General features: G+C 44.1%; 1 protein-coding gene across 2 annotated transcripts in view; it reads left to right on the forward strand.

Moving 5' to 3' along the window:
* The first annotated feature begins 11,137 nt into the window (after positions 1-11,137).
* The window catches only part of gria4b (glutamate receptor, ionotropic, AMPA 4b), a 50,210-nt gene continuing 36,533 nt past the window's right edge, over positions 11,138-24,814 (forward strand). Inside the window, exons 1-2 of one of the 2 annotated variants that reach the window (XM_088441586.1) lie at positions 11,138-11,509; positions 15,283-15,441. In XM_088441586.1, the coding sequence (XP_088297712.1) occupies positions 11,419-11,509; positions 15,283-15,441 (250 nt within the window). In that variant the 5' untranslated portion in view covers positions 11,138-11,418. The remainder of the gene's footprint in view (positions 11,510-15,282; positions 15,442-24,814) is intronic. The other variant, XM_088441585.1, reaches the window with a different exon arrangement.

Raw genomic sequence — 24,814 nt, forward strand, 5'->3', positions numbered from 1 at the left:
ACGAGGATCGGCGGGTGGGGGGGGGGGGGGTCACTTGACAGGCGCATCCTGACATGCGCTGCATCTTCTCTGCAGCCGCAACGCAGCGTGAATAATGATTGAGCGCGCGCGCGCGCGGCGCCGTCGACGCTCCGGTCCTGTGCCGGCGGCGGCGGGAGCTCCTCGCCAGGCCGGGAGTCATTTGTGATCATGCAAACAGACATCATTTTCAACCATACGCACACGTTGATCTGAATCTCGCATTTTTTTTTTCTTTTTCACTTTTTTTCAAGCGCCTAACCCCTGTCTCTCAAAGTTATTAGGGTATTTCGCCGTCCCCCCCGCCCGCTCCACATAGATAACAAGCCGCCGCTGCTGACTCCTCGCCGTTCGCTTATCGCCCTTAAACACACCGCTCCCCCGAAACTAATTAGAATTCGCCCGGTACAGTCCAAGATTTTTTTTATTTTTTATTTTTTTGGCAAACCCAAACGCTTGGTCCCCCTCTTTTAAATCTCCGGGCCAACTCAGGTGATAATCCCAAAGCTGTCTGCAGAAAAACCTTGACAACAGGAAGGCTGCCAAGTTTTTTTTCCAGCCTACGGGGCTATGCAAACTTTATATATATATATATATATATATATATATGTGTATGTATGAGTTTATATGAGTTTAAAATGTCCGTCTGCATTTGAATGCACCATACGTCTGGGTTACACAACAGCACCTAGCGGAGATTTGGATGCGGCAAGTTGATTGGAACGCAGTCCGTGTGTCTCCGTGAGGGACAAAGTCGAAAGTCTACAGAGCGAACAGCAATGCCAAGCCGCTTATCAAGCCACTTTTCTCGGTTTTAGCAGAATGCAGCACGGAGTGAAAAAGGAGTCCAAAATTGGATCCTATATAAAGTAAATATAATATGATTAAAAGGACAACAGATATTCCATCAAGAGACGGTCTTCATCTGGCGCCGTATCGCGGACATCTGTCCGATCATTCGTGTCCTTTTTGCAGGCTTCCTATTGGCGGGAGATTCGGCCGTCGGGTCGCTTCCGAGACGACGGATTGAAACCTGATGGATAATTTATCATCCGGAGGTAAGCCTGTAATTTCCAGAGGTGGGCAAACGGGGTCGGTCACTATGAATGATTTATAGGTCAACATTATCCATAACTTTGCCTCATAAATTCAGACGCTCGTTAATCCCGGCCCAAATGCCACACGGGGAGCAGCGGCTCGACTTCCAGAGGCGGTTGGCGTGAGAATTTAGCGGCGGTCTCGCGGCGGCGGTCAACGCCGTCGTCGACTGTTTGTTTCCGGCGCTTGGAGCTAATCAGCTGCTAATTAGCATGTACCCTCCCCAGAGCATGCAAGGGTAACAAATGCACTGTAAAAAGCCATGTGACCTTGCTCTTTTCTCTTATTGGTCACACAAATTTAAACTTCAGACGGCGCCCAAGTTTGCTAGCCGATAAACGGCAGGCCGAGTTTTGTTTTTTTTCGGGCCACACTCTTGGGGTATCTGGCAAAGGTTTCCCATAGAGGCCGCCAAAATGCTTTTGAAGCAATTTACTGGGCGTCGCGGGAATGCGCCCCGCTCCGACGTTCCCCAAACATCCATTGACTTTTAAGTGACTTTGCGGCGGCCTTGTTATCAACGCCCCCCCCCCCCCCAACCAAAGTGCTGACTCCAGCTTGGCTCCGTTCGCCGCCGTTTCTTTCTTGCATTAGCACTTTAAAGCGCATCTGTTGCCTGCCGGGGCAATTACTGCCTCAGATTTGAGATTTCCTCCTAATCGCGCTGAAAATGAGCTCGGAATTTTAAACGTAAGGAGCTGATGTCGGGAGAGGAGGAGAAACTTGGAAGTTAGCGGCGGGTTCTTGGCGCTTCTACAGTATAGTGTGCGGGTGACCCACATTTTTCCCGCCTCGAAGGACTTGGCTTTGTTTTCGGGGTTGCCTTTCTCCGTCTGGCCATTTCAAACACGGAAGACTCCCTTCAAACAAAGCCATATGCTGTGCGGACACACAAACACACTTTGCATTCTGCTCAAGTCCTGTTTGAAGACCCTGAATCAATTTGCTGTTAGCACCTAAAAAAAAAAAAAACAACAAAAACAATTTTTCTCCAGGGAAAAATTGCCACCCGCACCAAATTCCCCCAAGGAAAAGCTGTGTTGTGGGCAGACAAATTTAGTGCGGTCAAGAGATTAAAACAGAGAATATTTGATCTAATAAATCTCGTTTTAGCTGCACCTGAAATTTGAGAAAATCCCTCAGAAGTTTTTTTTCCAATGCATTGTATTATTGCAGCCAGGTGCGTCCCTTTGCTATATGTTAGCATATGCAAAGGTTTTGCATGGAAAAGTATCTAACGCATCTAATTAACGTTTTGTATTGAAATGAATAGCATTTGTAATTCGTGAGAATCCGATTGGACGTTGGCTTCAAAGCGCGGCTGAAAATATTGACACCTGCAGCGTCTTTGCATGGTCATTCTCCGCAATACTTGAGAGTTTTTGAGAACAGGCAGCTGCCGATTGCGAGCGCCTCGCCGCTCCGCTCCTCCCCGACGGTGATGGATGAGCCCGTCTCGTCCTCTCTCCTTGCCGCCTTAATTGAGCCTTCACCTCACTGTTGTCGAGCCGCGCGCCTGAATGCAGTTACGGTCCTCGGAAATCATTTTTGCCTATTGTACTCACTTCCGGCTGGAAAAAACAAAACACTACACACCTAAACACTACGAGAAAACACACCTTATGCACATCTAATAGTTTGCTTTTGGTTCCCGAGCGGAGAAGGAGAGATTTTGCATCGGCTAAGTAAGCAGAAACGTTTCATTTATTAGCTACGTAACAACTTAAGAAACGCCGACGCGGTCCAAAATGTGTTTGGCTGACTACTCTCCACCTGATACCGCAAGCAAGTTTCAGAATCTCTCCGAAGGCATCATTAGAACCTTGTTTCTATGGTCGACACTTTCTTAGAAGTGTCATGTTCCGTATGTCTTACCAAAAAAATGAAAACATAATCTTGTGCAGACCCCATGAAGTCTGTGCTCGCCGACCTTTAAGATCAGCCACAAAATGTCATATTTTCCTTCAATGGACGAAATCCCCTTTTCTTGTAAAACAAGAACAAGCCACATGATGAAGTCCACTATGGGTTGGAATTTCCTTTGGGAAAGTGTTCCGGGATATGTTTGCCAGCTGAGGTGGAGGCGGGGAGCGCTTATGAAGGTGTGTGGCACATGAAAGGCGTCCTTGGATGCAAGGTCTTGGCAAGAGCTTCTCCAGGGATCAGGTGTCTTTTTTTTGTCTTCCAGGTGGCCGCGGCGGAGAGCGCGCATGAGCGCATCTGCCATTGGCCCGGTTTTTAAGCAGAGCTTTGACAGCCGTGCGTCAGCCATCGGGTTTGACACTTCTTTGTCCATCTGCTCGATCCGTTTCAGCGTCTCTAGCGTTGCTCCGAGGGCCGGGATCGCTGATTTACTTCAAGTCAAAAATTATTTTTCATTGACTTTCTTATAAAAAATTGCTTTTTAGAAAAAAACAAAAATAGAGACTCGTATTTACTCAAGTGGTCATTCGTGGAAAGTACAGGTGACCGTGACATCACAGCAGCCTGCAGAGCGTGGCAAAAGGCCAGCGCACCGCTCGACCAATTAGACGGCAGCTGTGTAGATTGGGGTCCTTGCGCCAGGTGACGTCACGGGGGGAAAAAAAAAAAACTCTGATCCGAGTAATTTTGATGGCAGTGGCATTTTCCCATGTCTATTAATAGCGCCACAAATGAGTCAGTTGGTTGGCGAGCGGGTGACGGCGCACCTCCAATAACCCCTCCCCCCGATAACTTCATTCCTCCACATCACGTTTGCATTCCTGTAGGCGCTCGTTTGAAATATTAATGGCCAGGTTCACTTCTGCTTCATAAATAACTGCCTAATAAAATGCCAGTTAATATTTCATAGCCTCATTTTGCATGATTAAACACACACACACTCACGCTGTCTGTTGGGCTTTACATTCAATCCCAAAGATGGATTTTTACATTTTTTAATAAGAGTCCAGACATTTAATCCCAGTTATTTTTTTTATATCTTCTATTTTTTTTCTTTAGGGAACTAAAAAAAAGTATGTACAATGTGTAAAAGTGAAAAAAATGACAAACTAGCACGAGCCCATATTCGTTTCTGCAGCATGCATATTGGTAGACATGGGTTGTTTGTAAATAAAGTGCGAGGAGACGACATGTCTCCTGCAGCTGTAAGAAGAAGAAAAAAAGCAGGCATGACAACCTGATCACAGGCGCCGCCACTAATCACAGAATGGGACGGTATGGGGTCTGTCGCCATGTTCCTGGCAAAGAAGACAGCAGTGATTGCATGGACTGATAGTGTACGGACTTCCACCTACGTCCGAAACCGAATGCCATAATATCGCCCCTAACCTTTCAGGGCATCGAGTGGTTTTGTAAGCACTTAGAGCCAACCGTAATGAATTCTAAAGGGGCGGACAGAAAGTGTCGCCAGAGCGTTAGGAGATCAGTGAACTGTGAACATCTCTCCTCGCGAGTAAAAGCCCCTTGTCTTCCTTCTCTTTTTTTTTTTTTTTTATTAAATGTTTTAGGTCGACTGAACTTTACACTTGACCACAATTATGGTCAGAAAAAAGCAAGGCTTCAGCGTCAAGGGTAAAGTGCAACCTGTTGCTTTGACACAATCCAAAGAAAAAAAACACAGCACTTAGGTATAGATATCCCCTGGACAAGGTCTTGCTTGTTTATTTGGCTCCTTACCTTTTGTGATTGTCAAAGCCGTGCCGGAAGAAAAACAAAAGGCCGTGTTTAATTCGAGGAAAATGGCCCGACGGTGGATTTAGTGCCTGTCGGCCGCTGTTACATGAATACGCCGCTGCAGGAAGTAGCCTAAGTAAAGCGTGCAAAATCACTTTGCCACGTGTGAAATGGTCTAATTGGCATGAGGTGATGTGAATCAACACGGAGACTAAAATTAGAGAGCTCGCCAGAAGGAATACTTGGCCGCCCGGCCGGCCGGACGCCACACACTTGCGCTAGTTTCTTTTGCCTAGTCTTGCTAATACGCTTCAAGAAAATGAAAATTCAATCCGGGGATTCGGCGTGTCGACTCGTGTAACGCAGTCAAACTCCCCTACAACGAAACCTGCGTGTGCTAAAAAAAAATCCCCCTCTTTCTTACGTCCTCATACAAGGACAAATTCCACCTGTTTGCATAATACCAAATGTTTTTTCTGCATTTGCGTTGCGCTGAAATTCACAAGCTAGCAAGCTAGAGAATGTTCCTTTTTTTTTCATTCCCTTTTAATTTATTGGCTTCGATCACAAATTCGCATTTGGGAACGTGACGTTGATACTATTCTACTCCAGCCCTCGAGGGGGCAGTATTATTCATTAGCAAGCATGGTGTTTTATCTATTTATTTTTTTTAGTTTGAATTTTTGCTGCAAATTTTGTACTCCCCCGAAGTAAATAGGACATTTGGGATTGTCACACGTCAAACGTTATCCTAGCGTTACCTCCACTCGCGATTGCGTGTGACCGCCCACTTTCGGGCCACGTCTGCGTTCCTGTGACGCGCCTCGGCTGTCAGGAAGCGAAATTAAGAAAGGGTGTGAGGAGAGGAAGCGGCGTCTCTTGACAGGAGTGTGATGGCGCCCTTAATCACTGCAGCCCTGTATGCTGTCAGCAGAAAAAAAAGTCACGGGGACCACTGGCTGCATTGTGTCACAGTCATGCGTGTGAAAAACGCCGCAGTGCACATTTGATTGACACTGCCAAGAGCTATTAGTGTAACCGCTTTCATACACACACACACACACACACACACACACACACACATATATATATATATATATTAGTGGCAAAAAAAATTTGCAAGTGATTGAACGTGAGCGTGAAAGAGTCGGCGCAACATGGCGCTAACGCTGGCACGCAACTAATTGACCTATTTGTAAAAGTCACCAGCAGCCACACTTCTTCTTCTTTTCCTTCTTGTTCTTCTTCTTGGTCAGCTTGTACGCGTATGGCATGACTCACCGCTGTGTGATTCAGCCGATAACCGCCGGCACTTTTTTTTTTTTCCCTTTCTTGGATTTAACTCTCTTGGACTGCCAATACGGAGGCGTGCGGAGAGGTCGCTGCACATTTGATATTAATGATTGCGCAGAAGATGGCACACTGGAAGTCCTGAGGGCGAGGGGGGGGTAAAAAAAAAGGAAATGGCCATAGAATCATGAAAAAAATAGGATCCTTCCCCCCCTGTTTTTCTTTCAGCAGATTTTATTTTCTAAAGGGGGAAGTCCGGTGACCGCTGCATGCACCACATGCACAGATCAACACTCAATTTGGGAGCTGTGATTTGGCAGCTTAGTCATTAAAATGCAATTCCCTTCACAGCACTCACCTTTTGATGTTGCGCTACCTGGTCGTCATGGCAACAAGTCGTAATGATTTGCATTAGACTGGGTCGCCCCTACAAACCCTTAGTTGTAGGTATTTATGTTGTAAAATTAAGTGAATTCTAAATCATTACCATGGATAAATAAATATGAATAAATTCTGTTGCGGCTGCGGCTTAGCAATACTAGCAGTTAGCTGCGCTAGCTTCGACTATTCCAGTTATGTAGTTAGCTTGAATATGAAAAGATTCATACCCGTCTTACCTTGTACTTTTTACAGCTAAGGTGACACCGACGGATCCCCCAAAATGGAAGCGTCATCTGCTTCACAGTTTCAATTTCACACTTGTCGTATCTGAGAATGCATTTGCGACCGTCGTAATTTGATGGAAATTTCAGACGGGCAACGGCGGCGGACGTCCCCGCGGAAAGCCCGCCCGTAAATCGGCGGATGGGACGGCGAGCCGGGATCACGCGAGTCCACTTAACGGTCCGGGCCCGGGAATGGGTTTTATAACGTCTCGGGGACGGCTAACGGGAGGCGGTGGCCGGCATCAAAACAAGCAAGTGTATGATGGGATAAAAGCGCGGGCTGTTGGCGGCCACAAGAAGGGAAGACTATTTATCAGCAAACGGCAGCATGCTTTGCCGCTTCCATCTCCGAGTAATCCCGCCCGCGGCCTCCCCCGAGATCACAAACGGCGCGCGGTGTCGGGCCAGGATTTTATTGGCTTTGTTCCAACTTCTATTTTCATTCATGTTTCATGTCATACATTCGTGTCGCTTCCCGTCAAGCAGAAAAACTCGATTTTACCGACGCATTGTGAGTGTTTTGGAAGCTGGCGCCGCTTGCTCCATCCACCGCTTGGGCTACCGGAAGTGACATTCTAACCGTTAGAAAGCAGGCTACGCCCGAGAGCTGGCGTCCCAAAACGTTTTATCACCACGGACCGGTCAACGCTTGGGATTATTGTGAACAGTAAATGTACAAAAAGAACACACATCTCTTTGATTAAAGCTATCGTATAGCAGAGATACAAACGCGATTCATTTGAATACAAAACGTTCATATGATGCAAATGAGTACTTCTCAATGCAAAACCTTTGCTAGGCTAACATTTACCAAAGGGAAATATCTGGCACAAAGAAAAATGCTAACAAGCTAAACGCGTACAAGGCAGCTCTATATAACGTGCTAACATTAGCTAGCATGTTATCCACAGTCACAAGTTAAAGGATCATCAAACTCCTTTTGGAGTCATTTATGATAGTATCATAAATGACAACATTCTTATAAAGAAATAACAACTTTCAGATTTCAATTTACACATTTCACAGAGAGACAGACAAATCGGTGCATTTTCCAATTCCTTTGTTCTTAATTTGAAAAGATAGCTACTTTGCCCATCATGGCAACATAAAATGATCTCAAATCTCATGTACCTTCAGACTTGTTGTATAATGCAGATTTTATTTTATTTTTTATGTAAAAGTAGCAAACAAGAAGTCACGGTTTCTAGACGTCCTTCCTGTGCAGACTTTCTTTTGATAAAAGGAGCATTTTCCAACCTACGCTCCGTGCAAAAAAAGTGCAGAAAAAAAATGCAAATGAGCAAGCGGTTTTCATGGTGCGGGCAATTTTGGAGGACGCGCTTGCTAAAGCGCGTCGGTCTTTGATTACGGGACGGCTTTGTTCTAATTGCGCGTCAATCAATCACCGGGCGAATTCTTGTGCAATTAATTAGCTCCCGCAAACACCGACGAGGTCAAACAGAGAGCCCGTCCCACGCATGTCGACTCGCGGCGGTGACTCGAATTCTCCAAATTGTTTATCGGGCCGGGGGCGTTGAGGAACGTCGCGTGGGGCCGGCGCCACCTGTGGCGCGTTTGGCCGGCCGACGTCGTCTGGAACAGATGACGGGTGTCCGCCTCCTCACGAAGGCCCCCCCCCCCCGCACCCGTCCTCCGCCGTCGCTTTCCATTTGGCTCACCTGGCTCCTTTGGCGCTCTCGGCGTCATCCCTTACCCGAGCGCCGCTTACCGTCCCGGAACAACCTCCTCTCCGCCGCTCTATTTGACCTTTGATTTAGTCATTGATTATTTATGTGGAGGACATTATACAAACGCTTTTGCTTTGGGTCTAAACTGGATTTAAGGACCACTTTTACTTGACCAACGTGTCCTTACTCTTTCAGTGCCATGGACGAGAGTTTTTATCATGTAACATACTTGTTACATGACAACAATTTCTTATGCTAGATGACGCTCGTGGCCTCTTAGCATTATGCCAATTGAACACTGTTGTAATGTAGTTGTACGGAAAATTTTATTTTGCCGTCACTGTTTGTGTTATATCGAAGGGAAGGGCTGTCGAGACTTTTTTTGTGTCACTGTTGTGCAGAAAACACAGCTTCACATAGCGTGGTGCGACTCAAGTGACCTATTTTCAAACGGTAAATACAAAAGAAGGGAAAAGGGTGGAACTTACTTTTCTTTTTCTCGGTAAAGAATGAATCCCATTTTTCATATGCTACCAACACGTCCCATCCGTTCAACATATCCCCGTACTTATAGTAATGAATTGTGTTTATTTCAATGACATTTGTCTTTCTATGTTCAGTAAATCAATCAAATAATGCGCCATTTTTCTATTGTGCGCCGTGGAGTCCAAATCACAAAAAAAAAGATACCAAGGAGGGCCAAAAGCGCGCCCCCCCCCCCCCCCCCCCCCCCCCCCCCCCCCCCCCCCCATTTTTTTGGGCTTCCTCAATGTCGTCATGAAAACCTGATCATCTCGCACCTTCCTGACTTTTGGCCGAAGCTTTTAACGGCTGCTAGTCGGCCGCCAGCCAGAGGACAGACCCTGGCCGGCGGCCATGACGGCGGACGTTGAATCTCCATCCCGGCTCCGGAGGAAAGCCATCAAAAGAAGGCCTACGTAGCGTTAAGTGCACATTAGCCGGCGTTAGATGGATCCGCGTCTCCTTTGCTAACCCCGGCTACACCCTAAACGCTTTCAAATGGACTCGTTACATCATCGGCCAATGTATCTGTCATCGTGCTCTTTAGAGGGCCAATACATGGTGCAAATGCACTCTTACGTTTCCAAAATTTCACGTTACGGATACGATCGGGAGCCATTTTGGAAGGCTGTGCTTGAAGGTGTTTCAGTTCAAAAAGTAAAGCCCCCCCGTAGCCCCCTCCCTTTTTTTTTTCAAGCTTTTTACAGTCGCAGACACGTGCACAATGACTGATGTGAGCAAGGAAAACCCGCGTGGGATTCCCATCTGTTCGGCACCGGGAGAATTGCTGCGCAAAAAAAAATACACACACACAAAATTCATTCTGAAAGTCGCTCACACTTGAGGTCATCAGGGAAGCTTGGGGGAAAAAAAAAACAAGTATCAAAACATAAAATTGTTAATCTTGCTTCTAATGTTTTCGCTCATTGTTTGTGTTCAAATCGACAGGAGTGATTTCCAGGTTTCCAAATGTTGCCCAGCGAGAACCCGCCTTCAAATTTCTCTTTTCCTTTTTCTTTTTTTTTTTTTAAGAAGCTGCAGGAGGATTAGCTAATGAATGGTTTCATAATGAGCAAGTCTGAGGCGGCAGCTTTATTGATCTTGCAAATGTTTTTTTTTTTTATGGGCCTTGGCACAAAACCTTGGAATGTTTTCTCCTGAGGCTCTAGTCCTTTCCTTTAAATTGTATTAATTCCGCAGACATCAAAGCAATGTGGTTGCTAAAAGTAGCTCTTCCCTCATTACATTCATGAAATATGAAATAAAACAACGTGCCACCCTGAGATTCCATTGTAAAATGAACTTTTTTGTCTGATGTAATAACCCTAAACTTGTTCAAAACATATTTTTAGTCAATTACTAATTAACCATTTACTTCTTTTCCACGTATATATGTGCAATATAGGCCAAATGCTAAAAGAATAACTTATTTATGATCGGCCAATACCCTGTGTTGTTATGGGAAGAAATGCTGTTTTTTGCATTTAGCAAGTATGTTTGAGTGTATAATTGCAATAATGTTTCTCTCTCTCTCTCTCTCTCTCTCTCTCTCTCTCTCTCTCTCTCTCTCTCTCTCTCTCTATATATATATATATATATATATATATATATATATATATATATATATATATATATATATATATATATATATATATATATATATATATATATATATATATATATATATATATTAGGGCTGCTATAGTAAAGCATTAACTATGGCATAAATTGATAAAAAAAAGCAGCCTCTTGGGAGGAAATGCGCACCATGCAAAGCCAAGTTAAAAGACATCAATTGAACACTTTGGCGTACAAGCAAGACTATTTCAACAGTCTTCGAAAGTAAATATTTCATTTGACGTACGGTAAATATCTGTGACAACAAGCTTTGCAGAACATATTGTGGGTATTGAAAAACGCAATTAATCCTGATTATGGTAGCTTTCGTTCAATTAATTAGTTCAAATTTGAATCGCTTGAAAGCGCTAATACAGTGCATATGTATTTTCTTTGTAAAATGATGTTTCTTTTCTGATTAGATCCGTTTGTGGGCTAATTAGCCCGCGTGCCCCGTCCCGCATGAAAAAGGGGAAACGGCGCATGCGTGCCGCGAATGCAGCCGCATCCAGGCTCACTGGCCGCCTCTGGCTGATGCCCCCCCCCCCTTCCTCTCCCCACCCCTCCCTCCTCTTCCTCATTTCGGTGGCGCTGTGCGCAAAGCTCCAGCGCCGGACTGGATGCAGTTTGGACGGTCCAAACCGCTGCCGAAGATTTCCAAGGGGGAAAAAAAAAAAAATCAAAAGAGAGAGCGAGAGAGACAGCAAGGCAGAGATGGATTTTTAAACGCTTTTTCTTGGTTTTTCTTTGTGAAATGCCGGTTTGGTGTGTTTGCGTGTAGATGTTGCTGATGCCCGGCGGGCTGTCGAACGAGCAGCGGCTGCAGCTTCCCATGTCGCCAATCACTTTGTAAGCGCCACAAGATGAGGATTTCGTCTGGCCGCTGCTTTTTCTTGCTGTTTGGGGGCTTGTGGGGACCGTCGCTGGCTGCTTTCCCCAGCAGCGTCCAGATCGGTAAGTGCCGCCGCCACTCTACTGTTTTTTTTTTGTTTTTGTTTTTTTTTAATTCCAAGAACAGAGCGCGAATGAATGAAGGTCGCTTGCAACATGTTTTCTTGGACGTGCGCGCGCAAATCTTGGCTATGCGCACGTTTACTCCCGTGTTTGTGTGTGTGTGTGTGTTTGTGTGCGCACTGCAGCAAAGTGAGCGCGTTTCTCCATGCAGCTCGCATGTGCACGCAATGTGCGCGCGTGCATCGCAGTTCAACTCCAGCGAGATTGGCGGGATCAGTCCAACTAGGCTCTTTCTCTAGCGAGGGTGCGAAAGCTACGGCCTCCGGCCCACTTTGCGCTTTGCTCCGGACTCATTATATACCGCGAATAGCTTGACGTAGGATTTGCTTCCGTTTGAGCGGCGCGCACCATGAAATCCTTCAAAAAACAATGCTTCAAATTTGTTGAAGTTTACCATCTAACTCAGAAGTGTCAAACTCATTTTTGTCAGGGGCCATTTTGGAGCTACAACTTCCCTCATTGGGCCAATACGAGGAGGAAACCAAGTCCATGTGAAATCCTCCCAGAGTGTTATTACTGTACGCAACAAATTGATGGCTTATTAGTTTGGAAATCAGAAGTATTACAGTTTGTTGACGTTGCTGTACGATTACAGCGAAATGCTATGTAAGGACGCTTCTAAATGATTACTCGAGAAGGAAGTCGTTGTGGATTAATTTGATAATCGATTTGATGTTGATTCATTTTTAATTAATGAATTGACCACAAACGACACTGCAACATATACCCCCCCCCAAAAAAAACGTAACCACTCGTCGTATTCTTGATCCATCGAACAGCTTATGTCATATTGAGCTAGAAAAAGTTGAGACATGTTGTTGAACGATATGCTATCTGCCCCAAGTGGCCAAAATCAAACCAGTTTTGATTTAGTAACGCGAAAAACAAAAGGATGCGCTTCAGATCCGACGGCACGGCGCCGCCGCCTTCGGACCCGCTCGCGCTCAGCCAAAGCCGGCTCACTCCTGACCCGACAAGCGGACAATCGCTATAGAAAACGGATGATTGCATTTTTATTTTATGGCGTTGACATCTGGAGCAGCCTCCTTCCTGATGCCAAAGGACAGCCTGTTCCAATCATTGTGCTTGTCTCTTTATATTATGGGATACGCTATAGTAGCCCCGGGGAGTTCAGGGGTCGCCCGCTGTTATGAAAGCGCCATGCCCGGCCCGCGGCGGCGGCCGCCGCGCTCTTAGCGTTCCATCCTTACGTGGTAGCACTGCTAGCCTGGATCAGATTTTTTTTTTTTTCTTTTGAAATCCCGTGGCGATACCACACAATAAGAGAGACTGGAGAAAAAAAGCACAACCTGCGTGAAAACATCCTTTGGGTTGCGCCTTTTCAAACCTTTTCAAGAGTGCCTTTGCTATTCATGTCCTTCTCTGGCAGAATGTCAGGTTACTACATAAATCAAAGAATTCATCCACCTTTGTTAACTCTTTCAGTATCGGAAAATGAAACTAGAGTTTTTTTTACTCATCTCTCAAGGCCGACAGAATATCGTGTGCTATGTCTCTGTAAACCTGGATGCTATCATATGATTGATTTGCATTCCTTACTTAGAATTACAAGTATGTAATGCATGTGTTGTATGTATGGCAACACCGCCATCCACTGGTCACAGTTATGCAGTGCGCAATTGGCTTCGTATTAGATGGTGTCAGTTACCCTCCATAAAAAAAACAAAACATATTTGACAAGATTTTTCTCATTTTTATGACCATTTTAAAAGAGAGAATTGTACGAGAATTCTCATCCACGGCAGTGAAGTAATTACAGGATGGAATTACGGAATTACAGAATTCTAACATGAGCAAAAACAAAAGTCGCACGCCAGCGCGCCCTAGTGTCAGCGTGCCCGTGTTAGGGTTCGTTCTTTTCTATTAGTTAGGAACAAAAACAAAGCGGGATCGGAGCGCAAACATGCAAGCAAACATTACACGCCTTCCTTAAGCAGGCTGACATTTACAATTCAAAAGAAAAAGTTTGGTCGGGGACCTTCCGCTCGCTATATCCCTCGTTTCAAAGAATTATACCATAATTCTTAAATGGACCGTCTGTTTTTTTTTTTTTCAACCGAATTAAAATTGGCACATTTTCTTTCGAATATTCACAATTTTAGACACATGCTTGGAAGTGAAACGAATCATGAAACTTTCTCGTACTTGGTGTACTTATGACCAAAAAGATGGACCTTTGTCCATCCAAAAGTCCTTTGTGACTCGTTACTCGGATTTTCCGCCAATGGGAATTTAACACAGGCTGCATGCATTTGATAACAACTTTAGGTTGGAGGAGGTCAAGCGTTTCAAAATAAAAAGAGAATATACACCCTGACATTTTGCTTGAAAGGACACACAAGAACTAAGGCCCCAAGGCACCTTTTTAAAATGTGAAACAAACTGCCTCCAAGGTAAAAAACCTTTGACATTTGCTCAAGCATGGACATCCATAATCAGGAGCTTTGGACACGAATTAACTCGGAATTTCAAGAAGGCGGAGATGAAACAATCGCCGGCTTTTATGCTGAGATCACAGCTTGAAGAACATCATTATGACCGTTTGCATTATCGTCGGCGTCTACGCTAGCCGTTTGCCTTGCGATTAGCAAGCCATGCTAGCAAGCCGAGTTAAAATCGTCGTTTTCTTCCAAAATTCTGGACAGTAATGCCTGTTGGTGTTCATGCGATGTGCATTAGCTTAAATTAAAAAAAAAAGTGGTTTGAATTGTATGTGAAGCGTAATTTAGTTATCATTTGAAAGCGCTCAGCAGCTACCTAGACGTTCCTTTGGCCTTGCTCATTGGCGCTGAACGGATAGCGGCGGATGGGACGGATCGCCATGACACGCGGCACAGATGTTCACGCGTACCCTCGGGTGCTCTGGTGGTCCCCTGCCTTCCCGACCCCGGAACAAAAACAAAAGCGGTTGATGAATAAACACGAGCCGGTAATCCTTTGACATTCCCTTCGGCCCGTCTCCGATTGGTCGACTGGTGTTTACCTGCCAGCACGCATTAGATGAACCCGTGCTCTGTTTCACAAGGACACTGCGGGATTTCTTCAATAACTTGCACGTCGTTGGGACTTTTGCTTTGGGAAGGAAGACCATAGGTTCCTGATATTTGACTCTGGTATGTGATTAGACTGCCATTTTGGAGAATATTTTAGTTAGTCATTGAAAACAAATTGGATAGTCACCCATCCTAAAAGGGCTTGCAATTCAGGTTTCTGGTTTTCGAAGCAATAAGCAGAAATCCTAGGGTTTAGTCGTTTATGGTCTCGGGTTCAAGATGGAATTGTCCTTGGTCTTAAAATCTTCGCGCTCTGGATTCCTGGTTTAGGTTGGAATAGTACATTAGCAGCGAGAGTTCCTGATTTCTGATGCTCGACTCTTGTGGTTGTGGTATTCGGTTTTTGACCTCACCAGGCTAAACTGGACCGGATTAAAGTAGATACTGTTGCATGAGGTATAGCTGTTTATTTGTTTAATTAATTAGTTGTTTAAATGGACAGTAGTCAACAGTTCTGAAGAACTCTTGCCGGAGTAGATAAAAGTTGTTTTTGTGATCACTGGGTCTTGGTTTTGAGTTTAACATTTCAGTTCTTGAATGATAGTCTCCATAAAGTGATGTCCCAAGACTCGTGTCCACCCTTGCTTGAGCTAATTTCCCGCGAGCTCAACTTTGCATTGACGTTGCCTCCCCCCTCAGGTGGCCTGTTCATCCGAAACACGGATCAGGAGTACACCGCCTTCCGCTTGGCCATCTTTCTGCACAACACCAGCCCCAATGCCTCCGAAGCGCCCTTCAACCTGGTGCCTCACGTGGACAACATCGAGACGGCCAACAGCTTCGCCGTCACCAACGCCTGTAAGTGGCTCGCTCAGTCCATGACAACGTTTGTTGGGGCTTGTCTCAATCCTCTCAATTTCGGTTAGCGACAGCATTCAAATAGGCTCGGCGGTTTACTCGAACGATTTAATTGCGAAAATTACTTCCCACTAATTATTCCGAGACCCTATTTCAAATGCCTTTATGGCTGCTGTTTTGGTTAGCAACATAGTTCCCATGAGCTTAATGCTCAGTTTTTCAAATGAGCGATATGGCTGCTGTGAACTGAGATAAGTTGTTTCCACTTTTATTTGATTTTTCTGCGGGTGGACTTATTGTTTAGTCAGTTGAAAAGAAATCTTGACGTCTATGGCCGTCGGTGGGAGCCAAGCCCAATAAAATGCATTTTTGACATCTGTAGCTGTCAATGGCAGCGAATGAGTTGAAGTATTCACTGCCAACCCAGTTAAAATGGATTTTTGATGTCTATGGGTGTCAATGGCAGTGAATGAGATCATATATTCACTCCCGGGCCAATCAAAATGGATTTTTTGACGCGGGTAGCCGTAAACGAAGTATTTGGTTGTCAGGGCAACTATTGCAAGGTTGAATTGAAACCGGGGCGGCAACTTGTGATGTGATGCAAAGGAACGACCGTGTTGTGTTATCTCACTTGTTAAGTTGTGCGTCCCCATGCCGCCTGTCAAGACAAACGTGTGTGTTATTGTTGGACTTCACTCGCGCACACACACACACACACACACACTTTGTAATCGAAGTAGGTGGTGTTTGTTTTAGCGGGCATCTCTGGGGAAAGCTAGCTGCCCCCTTCCGGTCACGCGTGTGTTAAATGCTCATGCGGCGGGCGGGTGTGCAAAGGCCATAAAAGTCGGCGGGCCGGCGTCTTGCGCTGTCTGCGACGCGATTGGCTGTTCGAAAAATCAATGTGTAAACCAAGCGCAGAATGAAGTGCCGCCAGCTCGCTTTGCCAATCGAAGCTTGTGTTATTTTCTGCGTGACTTTTGTGTGTGTGTGTTTTTTTTTTTTTTTTCCAGTGTGTGACAGATTTCAAATCCGAGATAAGATGACGCGGATATGTCTGCTTTTCAGACTCACGGTAGAAAATATCATATTGCCCCTCTCGGGCCAAAAATAGCCGGTTGACTGTGTCCAAATATGCAAAGATGGATAATATGACGCCAGTCATGGAATGTTCTTCTGATTTTATTATTTTATTACTGTTAATCATTGATGTCGGCAACTATAATCACTGGGGCCGTTACTAATAAATCTATTGAAAATCATTTATTCGATTTATTATGCAATGGAATAATTGTAATGCCTGCCCCCATTCCCAGCCTTTTTTTTTGTCTTTTATTTATTTATTACCAAGGTTGAGGGTGAGTTGATATAAGTGCTAATTATTTATTGTCATGTATACATATGAATTATTGAACAGCATTTGCCTTTGCTAACCAATTAGCAATCACAATTAGCATTAGCGGTTACATTGAAGGTAAACAAACACTTACTACCATTCAGCTCACACATACATAATGTTCTATGTCCATTACACATGTATTAGTGTCCTGAGAATCGTTTTATTGTTCATGTTTTTGTCCCGTTATTTTTTCAAAATTGGAAATGGTCCCAAACTGATCTACGGAATCATTCTCAGCGCGCACATCTGCAAGAAAGGTCCGTGGAGAAAATGGTGGCACAAACATGGTTTTGGTAGAGCTTTAAGGCAAATATCTCTAAAGTAGACTCACCCTACCTGGTCTACCTTTTAACCCCCAACCTCAATGAAAAGAATTGTGCTTCAACTTAATCAACCGCTTTCTGAGTTGACTCGTGATGTGACGGCAGCTCCAAAAGCGGAGGCTCAGGTGTCCAAAGACCGTCCCCCATATGGGCAGACGAGGGAATGGTGCGATTGTTAGCCTGCTCTCTCCCTCTAATGGCTGCACTCACAGGAAGCCACTCTGCGGCCCATTGATTGGACGAGGCAAATCGGAGCAGAATTACATGAGCCAATCAATGGCTGTGATAGCTCAGGGGTCAGCGAGGGGCAGAATCTACAAACTAGCGTAGCGCATGGCTTCTTTCGACACTCTTTTGTTGTTTGAACGGGGTTCCTCCATCGAATGACTTTTAATGCCGTGACAAAGTCAAGTTTTCTTTTCAAAGTAAGAGCAAATGAACCGGAACAAGGAATAACTCCTTGCTAATTGAGGTGTCGTCACCTCTTGGCTTAATAACGCCGTCTGCCTCTGAACTTTTCATCTCTTTTCAACCCCAAGCCTATCTTATATTTTAGATGGCTCATTACAACTTATTCAGTTTTATTTCCGGCTCATCTGCCGAAGGTTGGCGTCACTAATGACAATGTTCGTCAGTAGAAAACTGCAAAGGAGTCACTTTGACCACATTGTCAGATGTCGTTTAATGTTCGAGTTGGTTTGCGCTCAATCCGAAAAGAAAACTTGCACTTTTCCTTTCACGCGTTAGCTTCGAAAGCGCGTCCCACGATACAGTTACGAGCTCGTAATTAGCGACAGGCAAATGGGGGCTAATCACTTGATCTACATCAGCATCTTTGATGTCATTCATACCGCCGATCCCTTAAACACGCGAGCGGGCCACTGGGGGCTTGCTCGCCGCACATTCATTTGACCTCGCCTTCACGGAAACATCTTCATCCGCTTGGAGTGGTTTCTATGCGGCGCGTGACTCACGCCCGCCGCCCGGGCTCTTATGGGCGCTCGTGCGCCATAGGCCACGCCGCTTTGTGTGTCCTTGAAAAACGACACACTTGCTGCGCCTGCGTGCGCGTGCGCGCCTTATTTAAGTCTATTATCTCCTGCGCGGGCTTTCATTCGGTGCGCTCCTGCTCATACACTTCCCTCATTTGTCTGAGGATTCTTCGGGGAAAATATAGAAAGGCCATTTTGCCGTCTGCGCGGGTAAATGGCTGGGAGAAAAAAAGGAAAGGATCGGGAGGGGGAGGTGACAGATTAATGTGGCCAAAATGGGAGGATTATGCCGTGAAAGAAGGCTGGGGGATAAAAGCCAATACATTGGACCACCTTAAGTTTATGTACGGTGGATAGAAGAAGAAATGGGATTTTTTTTTTGGTCATATAAGAAAATCACACTGATATTACCGTATATGCCGTAAATATAAGATGCAATTTTTTCCCCCTCCCAACGTGAAGGCCAAATGTATGCTCGCGTCCTATAAACAGTCACTTCAAAATTAGAACATTTTTCACTTGCTTTTAATGTACGACCTCCATTCCAAGCGCTTCCTTATTAATACAGAATAAATCAGGCTTTTGGTTTTTGGGTTTACCACTATTACTATTACAATTATGCATATATGTATATATTAGTGTAGATTTAGAATACAGTATAGCAATACCTCAATTTTCATTTGCATCGGCATAAGCCTGGTTTGTGAAAACGCATCACAAATATGTATATATGTAGTATATCATATAATATTATCATATATACATAGACTCTTATATTATTATTATCGTTTCAAGCACCCACATTCAATTCGAGTAAGCACACACCCGCCACCGTTTTGAGTGCCCCTGATTACCGTATAATTAATGGTGGAAATGCATTTTAAATGATTCAAATTCATATTTTATTTTTTAGAAAAAAAACGTTTTTAGATGCACTCGCTGTAGGGCTCATGCTTTTATAGTCAAATTTTGGTCCATCGCCAACTTTTAGAAGCTTTCCGGTGTTTTGACTTCTTGAAGCTCTCCTCTATTTGAATTTTTTTTTTTTTTAACCCCTTAAGGCGCATCATTACTGCACTGAATGTAGCCATTCTGATTTTGTTAACTTGCTTGGCAAGGTCATATTCAAAATAATTAAGTGCATCCCCCCAGGTCAAACGACATTGAAGCTAATACGGAATAATTGAAGCCTTACTTTTGAAAAACCTGTTCAAATGAGGTCAAATCAGGTGCGCTACAAGTTATTGTTGATTTTATTGATGGACCTTTATACACAATAGCAAGATTATCGAAGAATATTAGAATAATTACTCCTATTTAAAAGTAAAAGTAGTTCTATAAAGCAGTGCTTTTCAAATAAAGATTTGGACAGGGTTTCTGCAAGTCCAGTTGAATGCCTGCCAGGAACATGTCTGTTTTCTTTTCAGTTTAAGAGCAAAGGAATTGGAACAACAAGTATCTTCATTGCTGAATGAAGCAACTTCATCGTCATAGCCACCCCTTTTCAAAATAGTTTTTCGATGGATGTACTGTCATCAGTGAAGGAATTTTCCAGCAGATGACGCAGAAAACAAATCTCTCTCTTCTGGATTTGTTGGCTAAAATGCACCGAGAGATACATGAAAAAGTATCTGAAGCTTTTGGAAGTTTTAATTTTCAAAACATTTGATGTGACCTCATCTTTTCCAGAATCACACATATTACTGCATAGTAGAAAAGGAGTTGTATTAAAAAAATATTTTTTTTGTATACCGTTGGCAAAGGTTTAACGGCACATTTGGGCGTCCGGTACTTGTGTGCCCCGAGAGTTGTCCAAAGTCAAACGCCGTAGATGCCTTGACCCAAATAGGGAGCTCCCGTTCAACTTTGACTGGGCCCCTTTCTTCTCCGGCGTGCCCCGCCCCCCTCGCCCCCGCTCCCCCTCATCTGTGTGCCGCTTATGTAAGTGGCCCCTGAGGCCTGCCTGCCTGCCTGCCTTTGCATCCGCGCGTGGGAGTGTGTGTGTTTAGGTCACACAGTGGGGGAAAGAACTCTGGGGAGGCAATTTGCACTACACAACAATTTACTGTCCAGCCTTCAAATGTTGTTTGATGAGTGACGCCCCCCCCCCCCCCCCCCGACCTTTTTTTGGCTTAAATACTTAGTTTTATGCTTATTACAGCCGTAGTTCTATAAATCAATAAAAAAAAAGACAATAGAATAAAGAGGATCTAAAGTATTGCGTGTAAAAGAGACATACTGAACGTACTGCAGTGCAAAAGTTTCACAACTGAATGACTTGGTAGAATACAAGTCATTTTTATAGAGGGAAAAGAATAGTATGCCTGTTGCAATATTGTCTGTCTACATGTGTTGCTGCTCCATTGTTTTTCTTAAAGCATTCTAACTCCTGCAGCAGCACTGCCAATTTTTTTTTTTTTTTTTTTCTGCCCATCAGTGTCCAAAGTGTCCCGAGAGCCATTTGTGGCCCGCTGTCCATTTATTTATGGCATATTTTAAAAATGCTATCTGTATACAGTATACAAATGCTTCCATATACAGGTAGGCTTTGTGCATGATTCCCAAGTAAGGGCTTTACAAATGGTCATCTTATGACAAGTAACTTTTGTTTTCATTCTGATTATCAAGATGGGATTGGGCTGATGTTCAGTGCAGGTGCAGAGATTTTCTGGTGGTCTCTAACTGTCCCCATATGTTGTCAAATCCTTAATTATTTGCTCTTGAGGACAGCAGTTCAGGTTGCATTTTTTTTAAGCAAAACATTCAAATATAAACACAAAGTGCAATTAATTTGTTTTGTTTGTTTTTTTAGTGTGATTGATGAAAAAAAAAAGCGGTCCTTGCATCTGTTGATATTTCTTTATGTGGCCCTCAAAAAAAAAGTTTGGACACCCCCATACTAGCCCATCTATGCTTCTTTAACTTTTTTAAGTTAGACAACTTAGCATAACAATATTGTGTGACAATTTTGTGTGACTCTGAATTCAAAAGCTTGCTCTCAAGCTCATAATTCCACAACACTTCTTTTTTACCTCTGGCTTGTACAGAGCGAGAAAAAATATGTCATGTTCCCATTCATTTTCTCTTAATTTGAAAAACAAAACGTTGCAGAAATCAGTACGGCTGATATCTGTTTCTCCGTGATTTCCTATGGGAAATGTTTCCAAAGGACGCCCCGCGATTCTTACTGCGTTCAACTGTTTTATTAGCAGCGCTGAAAATACTGGTTGAAATCAACGGCGCGGCTGCCGACTGATGAAAGGTGTCAGCGAGGGCGCCGCGGGCCCCGAAATGTTTGATGAAGGTGACAATTTTTTTAAACGCTTCGGCTTCAGTCAATTAAAACAACAAACGGCGCAAATCTATTTCGGTGGGAGATGTGAGGAAGGCTTTTCTCTAAACTAGGACAGGAAGTCCTGTCAAACTTCAGCGCAAATTCTGAAATATAGGAATCATTATTGGGTAAACAACGCTAATTAGCTTATTCAAGCACATTATTGGTTAAAGTTGGGACAAAGTGGGAAGTCAAATAGCATCCGGGCATCAAAGTCAACCAGCTTCACTCCCTATTTGTCATTTTCATTGAAAGGTGAACTCTTTTTATTTTGAGATAATTCCATTTGACGCCTGAAAAACAAATAAGTGAAACCGATGCACGTGCTAATAACAAAGTGCAAGGAAACGGCGCCGGCGTCGACCTTGAATCGCCGCTTCTTTTCCGGCCGCTAATATCACTGTTGTTCATGCAACATTACCGCTAATCAAAGGTGAACGGATTGAAGGGAATGACTTTGGCAGACGGAGACGCATTTGGAGAAGGACACAAGACGAATGAATCAAAAAGCCATGCTGTCTTGTTCTCATTGTGGGAGAATACTAAGGCTCTATTCAGGATATTGTCCTGACATTTTTGAAAAGAAACGCTGATACTTGGTTCCAGCCTTCCCCAAAAAACAAATGCTGAAATGATCACTCAGTGATTTTGGTCCGCACGCGAAATAACGATGTTTTGTTACTGATATAGTGTATTCTTTAACAGTTCATTTGTTTGTCTTTCATCTTTGTTTTTTAGCGCCGCCTCTGGCCGCTCTTGGTATTACATTTTGTAGTCAGGAAAGACGGCGTCATTGTGACACACCCGTTGTTCTTTCTCTCTGTGAAATGTGTCCAGCGAGTGGATATAAATTGTAATTTCTTTGTCAGAACGTTGCCATTTATGATGTGGCCAAAATGAGTTTGTGTGTTGTGATTGCGGATTGGTTAGCATTTTGGTTTGTGCCAGGTATTTCCCTTTTGCATTGATAAGAACTCATTTGCATCTAATTAACATTTTGCATTGAAATGAATAGCATTTATAATTCAGTTATGATTGATTTAATCTATGGAATTTGTGTACCCCCTATCGCCGTCCACAAAAAAAAAAAACTAAAACTTTAGTCGGCAACGTAGTGGAGAAATAGCGATGAAATTATTTGGTGAAAAAAATGTCAGTAAGTTTTTATCATTTAGCTACTTAAAAGTAGTTCGATTTTGCCAGTTGACAGCTTTGCACATCAGTACGGTATGGCTGCTGCTTTATGACTTGGAATGACTTCCAGTTCACAGCTGTGCATTTTCAAGAGGTAAAAGCCATGGGGACCTGCTATTGCATGAATACTACTATAATTTCTGTCTACATGTGTTGCTGCACATTTTTGTTTGGGGGTTATAGCACCGCAACATGGATGCCATTCAGCTTTAGCAGTAAGCTAGCAGACTTTCTTTTCTGATATTTTCTTCTAGTGGAGTTCATAAATTGCCCTGGAGGGACTCCAGCAATTTTTTTTAAACTCTCCCCAGGACCAAGCAGCATGCATCTGTGAAAAATACCAATACCCGGTTTATCCTGCCCCCCCGCAAATGAAGACCATAGATTTACGCCATTTACAAAAAGTTCGAGCTTCGCTGCGCAGCTTGGTTTTGTATTCCACAGCGAAGCATTTTGCCGCATGCTCGTTATTGCGGTCCTGAGCGCAAAGCGCACCGTCCGTAAGAAGCGATTCGGGCCGGCCGTGCGGGGTCACCAGGCCAGACAACACTGGCGGCATCCCGGCGGACCTGCCAAACAGCTCAAGGAATGTTTTCCTCCTGCATTAAACCAGCGGGAAAAAAAAGCTATTCTTCTGGAAGTTTCCTCTCTTGTGTCCATTGGGAAAGCAAGAAAGGTCACGAGGGCGCCGCGTCACATCAGGTAGTTTTTTTTCCCCGCTGGGACCACATTGACGCGGAACTAATGAGCAGCGCACATAATTAAGAGCGTCCCTGACAGCTTTCTCCATCAAAGCCAGAGATTAAACTGGCGCGTAATCAGTGGGCTAATTGTTTGGACACACTTGCGTTGGACGCCCATCATTTCTTTGTCTCCCGGCGAATGACTGATAGACCCTAGGAGGAATGAGCTACTCAAATTTAGAAAACAAAACAAAAAAAAAAGTTTCATACAAGTCCAAATCTCTTCCGATAGCTGCTGATGTGAAGGACGGCTGCATGGTGCATTCAAATGCCGTCAGACGTTTCAAACTTGAAGAGAATAAAAGGTTATCCTTGCATTAAAAAGAGAATAAAAGGTTATCCTTGCATTAAATGTGCATAAATGTGTTAATAATATCATTTTATTGTTAAATTAAAAAAAAAAAAAACATCCCAGGGATGAACAAAAAAAATGCTCTTCAAAATTTGAAAATTGCTTCTTCAGTGATTCACGAAACAGCTCTGCAAAAAAAATCGTGTTGTTTGATCCCACCTTCTTCAGATCGATACCAGTACGAGTACTCAACACTTGAGTTTTTGGACATTTTTGGACGAAGATTTGCATTGGCCAGCGATGATGTCGTCACCCCGTCTTCATACCAACCGAGTGACCCGATCCGATATGAACTCAGCCTAGTTAGCTAAAGCTAAGCTAAAATGTAACTCTGACGTATATAGCCGTCAATGGCAGTGAATGAGTTGGATATCGATCTGGTACCAGCCCCAAAAAATACATCCGAAATCTTCGCTCATATGCTGAGAGCCTAAATCATGCCTGCCGCTTTCAACCGAGTCTGGGACAGTGCCGGAGGCCGGCAGACATTAACCTCTGACCTTATGCTACACGGGCTCCGTGAAATGATGACCGGTATTAGGGCGAATGCTTACTAGTTATCTGGCCTCTGCAAATCATTCAGCCTCTGTGTCAGCGCCAGCGCCAGTGCGGGGGGGCCTTATCTGGACAAAACCGGCGTTGGACGGCCTCGCCGTTTCAACTCTCTCCGGCGGCCTGATTGCAAGTTGATTGGCCAATTGCTGAAGTGTTATGGAGCGTCTCGATAAGGCTTCCTCGCCGGTGGTCGGCAAACGGATATCTGCCGCAGGGCCGCACTTGAACTTCGGTTTTTGCTTGTGATTAAAGACCAAAATATCCGCCGGTCAAAAATGTCTGCCATTGTTCGAAACGCCTACAGTTTGGGGATTAAGACCAAAAATGTGAGAATGCGCTGGCTTGTTAATGTTCTGCACGACAGTAAAACACGCAGACAAATGCGTCGGCTAGGCAACTTCAAAATAAATCTCCTTACACCAAATAACGTCTGGACACAAACACCTTGCTATGCTTTTATTTTGAAGTTGTTCCCGGC

The sequence above is a fragment of the Hippichthys cyanospilos genome, chromosome 18 (assembly GCF_059441005.1).
Source record: "Hippichthys cyanospilos isolate Australia breed blue-spotted pipefish chromosome 18, RoL_Hcya_1.0, whole genome shotgun sequence".
Taxonomy (NCBI): domain Eukaryota; kingdom Metazoa; phylum Chordata; class Actinopteri; order Syngnathiformes; family Syngnathidae; genus Hippichthys; species Hippichthys cyanospilos.